The following is a 10716-nucleotide window of genomic DNA, read 5'->3' as shown; positions in this document are numbered from 1 at the left end:
CCTCAATGACTGTGGGTTAAATGAATGACTCAGGCCTGTGACCACAAAGTGGGCCAACTTCAGACCTACCAGGGCCACCAAGAGTTAGGCCCTGGGCTCAGCTTAGCCCATTAGGCCAGGGCACCTGATTGGCAGTACCACCTACAGAGCCAAGAACGCTGAAGTTCTGATACAGTGTGTTCTTGCCGACCTCAAAAGGAGAGTACGTGGAATGATTTGGGGAAGAAATTCAGGAGTTTCTTCCCCTACAGACCAGCTTAGTGCTCTGATATGAGCTGAAAGCAGGAGCTTTCGGAAGGGTGGGCATCTGGAGTGCCTGGGGAAGAGGACTTGGATCAAACAGCAGGGCCAAGTGCTTTGCCAAGGAGAGAACTGAAGACGGGGTTCACAATGCCCCCTGTCCACTAGCGTGGGTGGCTGAAGCCTTGCACTGAAATAAGAAGATGCACTTCTCCACTGACTCAGTTTCACGCAAATCGGTTTTTATTATTAGTATTGTCATCTTTTGTCCCCGCAGAAAAAGTTTATTTGAAACAAAAGATGTGTTTCAAATCTAGCTTTGTTCACATATCCCCAAATATCCTAAAATATTTCTATGCTTTATGCCTTCCATTTTGTTCCCACCACCCCAAAATTCTAAGCTAAATAGCAGTAGCAAACCCCTAAGTGCAGAACATTCTAACTCCTCCAAGCTTGCTCCATTTCACTGCAATTTTCTAAAGATTTCTTGCCTGGAGAAATTACCAAGTCCCAGGTGGGTGGGATTTTATTCTTACCACAGAGTAGGTGGTAAGAATAAAATGTGGGAGGCTCTTCCCCCAGCCTCCTAGATCAGAGGCAGAGTTCTGTGCTCGAGTCCTGGGTGGGAGGCGAAACCCCTGGACTTGAGTACCAGGCTCGAGTCACCAGGCCCTTCTGCGTGGTCAGCAGCTGGGGGATGTGGCCAGTGGCCTGGGCCTGCCCAAGGCTCCACCAGCCCCAGCTGACCTTTGCAGTCAGAGGAGCGGCTGACCAAATGGCATTAAGAAATTTTGCAAAACATTCCAAAATAACCTATTCTAGAATGATCTGGGTGGCGTGGGATGCAGTTAGGACAAGGCGAGCCTTCTTCAGAGGAAAGGATGTTGGTGTTCATCTCCAGGGCCAAGTATCAATTTGCTGGAAGTAACATTTCCAACCACAGGCTTTATCTATGCACGAGATGCACTCGTTGCTATGCTTGTAGAAGTCCTGCCTTCTCTGTGTACCTAGCAAGTAGGGGTGTGTATCAGTACTCAGGGCTTTGTGATGGCTGGGCTCTGGGAGGACAGGTGTTCTCCACTCTGAATGGGGATTTGGCCGTAAAGGGGATCCAGGTGAGATGTGGGAGCCTTGCTGAGCTTACAACACGAGGGAACTTGGGAAAATTTCCATGTCACCATTTCAGAGCTGGAAAAGCAAGACTCCGGGGTCTGCCACACAGCTACGGGTGTCATGCTGATCAACCAGACATTTATTTGGGCACGTGGTCTCAGCGTAGGCACAGCAAAGCGACACCAAACCGAGGCGCCCTCTTCCTCCGGGGGATTCTAAATCAGAACACAGGGGCACCCCTGTCGTCTCAAGGGAGCCTCCGTGTTTGAAGTAGGGGAGACCCTGAAACTGGGGGATAAAACAATGTATCCACACCCAGATAAGCCAAGGGGGCTTTTCCTACAAGTTTGTGCAGACTTGTAGGTTTGTGGCATTTAAAAACAAAAGATGCCACCACTGGGGAAAGCAAAGGATGTAAGATTACACTGGCTTTTCTCAGTTTGGGGAAAATTTTGTGCAGAGAGTAGCTACCAAAAATTGTAAACCTGGTCAGTCTGTATTAAAAATAAAGCAGCTCCTGGCTAATCCCTGCTTATGGAAGGGATTCACTTTCCAGCTCTTGGGCTCTTTCCGAAATGTTGGTGTATTGGGGGATTTGTATTAGCTGAAGACCTATTCTTTCCTCTGAAACCACCTCACACAAACGGTAATCCCCGAGAAACTCGAGCCACCCGAGCTTGGCAAAGGGGCTGCTCCCAAAATAGGGTCAAGCGCCTGTTTCTTAAAGATACTTGCAAGAAACACAAATGCCAGTGCAGTATTTCCTGAACCCTGGTTATTTACCAGACCAGAATCCTCTCTGGGAAGTGTTTAATCCTGCATCAAATACAGAAAGGCAAACCATTGGCTTCAAGAGAGTGCAAGTTCATTGTAAAGGTAAGCAGGTGCTTCAGAAAGGACCCAAGGAGAAAAGGAGAAGGCCTGGTCACAGCTGTTCCAGGAACAGCCTTGGTCACTTGCCAGTTCACTCCCGTGGTGGAGAGAATTTAACAACTGGAAGAGAATCCTCTTAACGCATTTGGTGCCTGTGTAGATTTCACTGCTTCAAAGAAGATGCGCTGAGGGTGAGTGTCCCGAGTCACAGCTGCACCAGATTCACATGGCACTTGGAACCAAGCTGCCTGGGAGGCCGTGGCGCCCAAGCACGCTCCTTGCTCAGAGACCCAGGACCCCAGCTGGGTGGCTGTGGACTCAGGGCCATCCCTCCCCATCTTCCCGTGAGATGCCCAGCACTGACTTGTGGAGGATTCCGCACTCCTGCAGAGACTTGGTGAGGTCAGAGAAATGTCTCCTGGGCACCTCCATCGTTTCAATGCTGCAGTGTCGGTAGGTGGCCTCGTTCTTTTGTTCGGCCACGGCGACAACGGTGTGTAAGTCATCAGTTGGCCGGAAAGGGTGGACAAACCTTCGCCCTGACGGTGATCTGACGGCAAGCAGCAGTCTTGGCTCTTGATCTGACGGTTCCTCCAGGTCTCTGGCCCTGTAGGAGCTTTGTCTCTTGGTCCGCACGATGCATTTCCTCTCCGGGGAACAAGGTTGAGCTCGGGAACCTTCTTCACTCGTCTTCACGGTGCAGGTCTCCGCTTGGTAAAGAGCCTGGGTGCTGCTCAGCTGCAGGGAACCAGCCTTTTTAGCAACTGTTTCCAGGGCCGCCTCCTCCAGGGTCTTCCTGTTGATGGAAGGAAGGACCGGGTATTTATTGAGGGAAGACGATGCCCCTGTGGGCACCTGCTGCAGCAGCTCCGGGTTCTCATCGGCGGCTCCCTGACTTGGAGATCTGGGTGTGCAGGCTGCCGGTTTCTGGCTGCTCGGCGACTCGCAGGGAATGGCTGGAGGTGAAGATGGCGTGAGGCATCCCTCCGTGCCCGCGGGCTTATGCAGACTTGGCCGAGTGCGTCCCTTGGCGGACTTGGGCCTTGTGACGTGCGTGTTCAGTGAGTCTGGCTGCCAAATGAAGCTGCCAGCTGCTGTGCTGACAGCAGTGCTGCGTTCAGGGGGCGCTGTATTCACAGGGGCTTCCGTGGTCATTGCTCCTCAAGACCCCTAAGGAAGCAAGAGAGGAGAGGAGGCTGTGGGTTAAACATCCTAGGACTTCTGGACCTGAGCCATTCACGTCCCAGGATCCAGAATAAGGACCGGCCACGATGGGGGCGGGAGGGGGTGCGCAGAGGAGCTTCTCTCTGGATTTCTGGCATCTGGACAAGGGCACCAGCTGCAATTCATTCATTCCTTCATTCCAGGCATTGGAATATATCAGTGAACCAAAGTCCTTGCAACTTAAATTATTATAGTGAGAAGAGGCTGGTGTGAAATCCACAAGTAAATAGATATTTTCAGCGACTCATAACTGCTATGAGGAAAATAAAGTATTGCTCCAGCGAGTGACTAATTCTTATTCTTACGGGGGGTCGGGAGGGCTTTAACCTGAGAGACCAGATTGATGAGAAGGAATAAGCCCTGTTACGATCGAGAGCAGGGCTCAGCTAACTTTTTCTCTAAATGGTTTTGGCTTTGGGAGCCGCGTGGTCTCTGATCCAACCACTCACCCCTGCCCCTGTAGCACAAGAACAGCCATAGACAATACGTAAGCAAGGGACTGCGGCTGTGTTCCCTGTGTTCCCAGGCAACTTTATTTACAAAGACGGGGTGGGCCCCGTTTGGCCCACAGGCTGTGGTTTGCCCACCCTTGCTCTAGGGGGAAGGTGTCCCAGGTGAGAGAAGAGCCAGGGTCCAGTCCTGAGGGCGGAATCTGCTGGCTCCCAGGGTGGGGCGCTCCGCCCTACACCGTCCACAGACCTGGAGGCCCAGAAGAGCGTTACCCGTGGCTGCCTTTGCTCAGAAGAGAGAAAGTAACCCTGTTCAGTTACCCAGCAGGGAATCCAAGCTCAGCTTCACTCAAAAGCTGAGAGCTATATATACGCGTTAGCATACGGTATTTGTTTTTCTCTTTCTGACTTACTTCACTCTGTATGACAGACTCTAGGTCCATCCACCTCACTACAAATAACTCAATTTCATTTCTTTTTATGGCTGAGTAATATTCCATTGTATATATGTGCCACATATGGAATCTAAAAAAAAAAGGTTATGAAGAACCTAGGGGCAGGACGGGAATAAAGACACAGACCTAACAGACCTACTAGAGAATGGACTTGAGGATATGGGGAGGGGGAAGGGTAAGCTGGGACAAAGTGAGAGAGTGGCATGGACATATATACACTACCAAATGTAAAACAGATAGCTGGTGGGAAGCAGCAGCATAGCACAGGGAGATCAGCTCCGTGCTTTGTGACCACCTAGAGGGGTGGGATAGGGAGGGTGGGAGGGAGACGCAAGAGGGAGGGGATATGGGTATATATGTATACGTATAGCTGATTCACTTTGTTATAAAGCAGAAACTAACACACCATTGTGAAGCAATTATACTCCAATAAAGATGTTAAAAAAAAAGAGCTGAGAGCTAGAGCTTCCTGCCACAGGTGGCAGGGGGGCTCCCGCCGGGTATTCACTGACAAGTCACTTCACGCAACATCCCTCTGCTGCCCTCACTTTGTCATCAGGCTGGGGGAGAGGAGCAGGAGACCCCACTGCTGGTCCACCCATTGGCCAGAACTCACAGGGGGGCACTCAGCTTCCAGACCAGGGTTGGCGATCCCTTTTCGTAAATGGCCAGAGAGTAAATATTTTCCGCTTCGTGGGCCACAGTCTGTCACAACTACTCATCTCTGCCCTTGTGGTGTGAACGCCGCCATAGAGAGTGTGTAAATGAACGGGTGTGGCTTTGTCCCAAGGAAACTGCCTTTATGGACACTGGCATTTGAATTTCATATCATTTTCATGCGGCACAAAATCTTCTTCTTTTTATTTTTTCCAACCATTAAAAGTGTAAAAGCTATTGTTAGCTCACGAGCCACACAAAATGAGTGGTGTGATCTGGCCTGTGGGCCATGGTTTACCAAACCCCGTCCTAGGCCAACTTCAAAGGGGCCTCCGGCCACACGCTAATTCTACAGATGTGTGAGCCAGAAAAGCAGAGCAAATGCCCCAGGCCGCCAAGCCAGCTGGTGGCAGAGCCTGAAAGAGAACGCAGGTCTGTGACACCCAGTTCTGTTCTCAAGGACCAGTCTTGGCCTCTCCCCCAGCACTGATCACATTCAGTCTCTCCGTTAGCTGTTGACATTTCTTCTTCCCAACCACCTTGTCAACACTTTGAGGGCCCCTGTGTTTGGACCTCCCACACCCTGTATTTGGGGGTGTGCACGAGTGCACGTCCTGAAGCATGGTGGGAGGCGTGTTTCTCTTGCAGGCCTGGAACTGCCAAGTCAGGTCCCCTCCCCTGTCCTCGCCGTCTTCACAGCACCTTCGCTAACACGCTTCTGATCACCTTTTCTTCCCAGGTCTGGTTACGTCCTTCCCAGGACACTGCAACGTGTTGGGCTCCCTGCCTCCTCTGAATCCTGACCACCACTGTGACTGCGGCTCTCTCCACATGCAGCCTGAGCAGCCCTCTCCCAGCCCTCGAAAGACCTTCTGGTAGCTTCCCAGAGCCTCCCCAAGAAGCAGCACGTTTGGGAGCAAAGGGCCCAGGACCCGGTGTCATAAGACCTAGGTTCTATTTCAGGCCCTGCCAAGAGCTAGCTGGATGACCATGGGACAATCATTCTACCTTTCTGGTACATTGCTTTCCTCATCTATAGAATTAGCTATATGACCTTGAAAACATTATTTAACTGCCTCTAAACATCAGTCTCTTTATCTGCAACATGAGGACAGTGATACGAAACATCATAGGTAAGGCCGTAAAAACCAGGCTTGGCACACAGTAAAGGCTTCATTTTTCTGCTTTTGGTTTTTGTTTTCTGTTTATTTAGTGCTTTCGACTGTTTTAGGTCCAAAAGTCTTACGTGTTGCTTCAGAGCTTTTCTCCAGGGTGTCCGTGGTGGGTCTACTCCCAGTCACCTCTGACTCAGGGGACCCATGCCTGCCCCGCCCACTGCACAGAAATGCCGGAAGGTTGACTCCAGTGAGCTACTGCCTATGAAATTGCCTCCAAAAATGCATTCTAATATGTCCCTTCTAATCCCATACTTTAACTTATTTATTTAGTTAGTTAGTTAGTTATGTATTGGCCACGCCACATGGCTTGTGGGATCCTAGTTCCCTGACCAGGGATCGAACCTGGGCCCTCGGCAGTGAAACCGTGCAGTCCTAACCACTGGACTGCCAGGGAATTCCCCCTAATCCCACACTTTAATCGTATACTTACCTCCCATTCACTTACTCCAAACTACCTTCATCACACGATGCTGAGCAATGCAATTCAAGCCCCTTAGCTCTGCACCCTAATATTCCCATTCTGTGCATATTACCATCATTGTCTACTTTTAGGGCATATCCCCTTCCTCACCGCTAAAACCACAACCAAACAAAACACAGTATCCCTGTGTATTCCAGAAGGGCTACTCAGTTCAAAGTCTGCCCTGTCAGAAAGAGAAAAACAAATACCGTATGCTAACACATATATGGAATCTAAAAAAAAACAAAATGGTTCTGAAGAACCTAGGGGCAGGACAGGAATAAAGACGCAGACATAGAGAATGGACTTGAGGACACGGGGAGGGGGAAGGGTAAGCTGGGACGAAGTGAGAGAGTGGCATGGACATATACACACTACCAAACGTAAAATAGATAGCTAGTGGGAAGCAACCACATAGCACAGGGAGATCAGCTCAGTGCTCTGTGACCACCTAGAGGGGTGGGATAGGGAGGGTGGGAGGGAGACGCAAGAGGGAGGGGATATGGGTATATATGTATACGTATAGCTGATTCACTTTGTTATAAAGCAGAAACTAACACACCATTGTAAAGCAATTATACTCCAATAAAGACGTTAAAAAAGAAGAAAAAAAAGTCTGCCCTGTCTTTCTTAACTGCAAGGCCTCTGTGTTTGCTCCCTTCTGCTCACAGGCAGTGTCTTTCCACACTCCTATTTTCCCACCTCTAGTCTTTCACACTCAATCTGGCTGCTGGGAGTCCGGGAGCCTTCTCCTTGGCATCAAAAAAGCCTACCCAGCTCCTTGTTAATTTAGTCTATTTTCTGATCAACTGTGAAGAATGTGGGGGGGGGTCCCTTTAATTTTAGTCAAAGTCTTTCGCTTGTAATTAAGCAGCTCTGCACTTAACTCAGGATGGCATGGGGAGGTCATAACTGCCCAACTGTTCTGCCAAAGAGAAGCTCAACTGGGAGACCGGCTCCCCCTCTCTGCCCACCCTTCCCCGTCGAAGAAGCGCTGTTAATTTGCCACAGCTTCTACCCAATTATCACAGACTTGGCATCTAATTCCCACACACGCCTCGGGAAGGTTTAACTGTCAGTAAGTTTGGTAACTTAGAAACCTCTTCCTTAACAACTTTGATGAGGAAAGTCATGTGTTCTCATAGGCTCCCTGCTGGATTATTTTTAACAGTAAAACTTGAGTGTGTGCGTGCACTTTCTATACCTTTTGGTACTATATAATTATCCATGTTCAGGGGGTGTCATATCCAAGACACCCTGGTCATAAGATAACATGACTGCGAGCTATCTCGGAGAGAAACCTCAATTATGACTAATCCTTATAAGCCCACTCATGGTTATTTAGAGATTAACACCTCCTTCAGGTAAAACCGTTCCATCAAACCTGCTTTCATAACCCGCTGCCTCCTGCCGAGCGCAGGAACCATCTGTTACATGCAGGGAACATCAACTCTCCCCAGCTTCTCCCACATGGAGAGGGGAGGTGGGGGAAACAGGTGTTTGGGGACCTGGGCCAACGGTGTCTTTATATTCACACCTTGGGTCTCAAACTCTGCCTGCCCGCCTCAGTCCAGGGAGGCTTCTGCTGCATCCATCATCAACCCTGCTCAGCTCATCTCACCACCTCTAGGCCTGGCAGACTCTCAATCACAAAGTGATTTGACAAGATCTAGGCGTAGGCTTCCATCAAGCTGCCTGTTGAATAGGCAAGTGGCCTGTTTACTTAAACATAATAGCTGCACCCCAGAGGCCTGCTAGGAGTCAGGAAACAAACATTGATAACGGTTCCCAAGGAACTGCCAAAAGGGCAGGTGCCCATGCCTTAAGATTACTCACCAAATCAACTGGAAAGAAGGAGAACTGGATAGGAGAAGCTAACGGCATCTTCCTGTTTTCCCACCTCCTACCACGGGGTCAGACCACCCTATTTCACTCACAACCCAAATCTAAGCCTACAATAAATGTAATAAAATATAACTACCCACGTATCATCTGCTGGTATATACCAAGGATGCATACATTTGAATTGGTCTTTTAAAAATGTTTGTCAGTTAATACTATCCCCTGCCAATCCCCACCCCTCCTTGTGAGGCTCTGAGGATGAAAAATGCTCAGAAGAACCAACAGGAGATAGTAGTTGGCCTGAGAATGAGAAAACTTTGGTACCATTCCCAGTTCTACCCAGGACTAAAGATTAGAATACACTGTCCTACGCAGAGTGCCATGTTTAAAAGGGGGAGTGGAGAAATTGGACCACAAGCCACCAAGTGATCAAAGGTCTGGAAAAGGAACTGGGCATGATTCCAGCAGCAGTGGGGAGGGAGGATTAGAGGTAGGTGGAGAAGAAGAGCTCAGTTCTTTTCAAGTACCGGCAGCTCTAGAAGGAGGCAAGATGAGGCGGCAGGAGGGATGTGGGGGGAGGGGCTAGAAAGTGCGAGTTGACCTGGGTGAAACAGCGGGGGTCTGGGGGGAGGCTCAGATCTGGTTCCGGTCTCTCTGTGTGACAGGACACCCCCTTGTCCCTCGGAGTCTGTGTTCGGTCTGTACTGCCCAGCCAGGAGGGCATGGCCCAGCAGCTTCCTAGGCCCCTCGGCTTCCGCAGAGCCCGGGAGCTGTCCCATTCTGCCAACGGTGAGCTCCGGGCCGGGCTGGCTCTGCCCCTGGGGAGCAGCCACTTCCCTCCTGGCCCCTGGCCTGTCTCCCGGGCTTCGCCCCTGGGGCCGAGTCTGGGGAGGCCCGCCCGGGCGACGGGCCCCGGGGGGCTCGGGGCTGGCCTGTCCCGGCCCTTCCCAGGCCCCCAGAAGGCCGAGGACAGACCCGCGGGCCGGCGGCCGGCCGCGCTCACCTAGCGGCGCCGCTCCATCCGCCGCCGTCGCCGGGCTCCGTCCCGCGGGTAAACAGCCTGGGTCTCCCGGGCAACCGCGCCGGTGGGCGGCCACGTGCTTCCGGTCTGGCCGGAACCGGCCCGGCCTGGGGGGAGTGGGTGTGTGTGGGGGGGGGAGGGGGTCGGGTCGGGGCTAGGCGCGAGGGCTGAGGCCCTGGGAGGCGACGGGGTGGGGACTCAGGCCTGGCCTCTCCTGCCTCATCTTTTCCTCACCTAGCCTGCCTGCCTCGCTGCACATCTCCTGGGGGAGAGGCCGTCCAGGGGGAGGAGAGCCCTGGCCAGGAGGCTGGGGGTGGCAGGCCCGCCTGCCTCAAACCCCTTTCGTGACCTTGGCTCAGGCCCTGACGCTCTCAGTGTCCCTGATTGTCAGATGAAGCTGCTGAGCTGACTGAATCTTGTGAATCCTAGAATCTGAGCGGCTGCTTTTGGGGCATCTGATTGAGTCCGCCCTTTCGACACCCGTTCCTTGACCTCCTCATTTCCCTATCAGCCTACCACTCCCAGGCCACATCCGAAATCTTGCTGTAGCTACATCTGCACCTGCTTTGACCCTCCTGACCATGACTTCTTCCGCAACTCCAGCCACTTCTACCACGCTTGTCATTCAACATCTTCCAGAGCCCCGTCCATTGCCTTTCTGCTTTCTCCATATCAACCTGCGTCTTCCCTACCCTGTTGAGTTCAAGCTCCATTACCTCAGCCATTCCCTTTCAAGAAGCCGTGCCCTTGTCCTGCTGTCTTTCCATCACTCCCACCTGAGGAAACCCCAACCAGTCCCTCTACACCAAGGTCCTGAAGAAATCTTGACCAGCCACAGGCATTGATGTCATGGAAACATGGGATCTCCAACCTCCTTTGGACGCTCAGTCCTACACAGAAATCATCCCACTTTCCCCAGGCCAGTTTTGACTCCTTTCTTCTCAGTGGCTATTTCAAACCTTGTCCTCTCTCCTAAAATCTCTCACCTCTCCTCGTTCCTCCTCCTGCTCAGAAGATATCCTTACTTCCCTCCTCAGAGAGAAAATAGAAGCCATCATATGGGAACTTTCTCAGCTTTCTGCCCTCAGACCTACAAACCTGCCTACTTTTGTCTCCCTGCTTTCCTTCCTCCCTCCTGTTCTGATGGGAGGGAACCCATCCTCTGATTCTGTCCGAGATTCACTGCTGCTCCAGGGCTGCCCTG

General features: G+C 51.5%; 1 protein-coding gene across 1 annotated transcript; it reads right to left on the bottom strand.

Moving 5' to 3' along the window:
* Positions 1-254: 254 nt before the first annotated feature.
* UBXN10 (UBX domain protein 10) lies at positions 255-9576 on the bottom strand. Its single transcript, XM_057556912.1, has 2 exons — positions 9495-9576; positions 255-3396 (listed from the first exon to the last, which is right to left on the bottom strand). The coding sequence occupies exon 2, from the start codon at positions 3379-3381 to the stop codon at positions 2545-2547; it is 837 nt and encodes a 278-aa protein (XP_057412895.1). The 5' UTR covers positions 3382-3396; positions 9495-9576; the 3' UTR covers positions 255-2544.
* Between the last annotated feature and the right edge of the window lie 1140 nt (positions 9577-10716).

Source organism: Balaenoptera acutorostrata, chromosome 1 (genome assembly GCF_949987535.1).
Source record: "Balaenoptera acutorostrata chromosome 1, mBalAcu1.1, whole genome shotgun sequence".
NCBI lineage: Eukaryota > Metazoa > Chordata > Mammalia > Artiodactyla > Balaenopteridae > Balaenoptera > Balaenoptera acutorostrata.
This window is presented reverse-complemented; position numbering and strand designations above follow the sequence as displayed.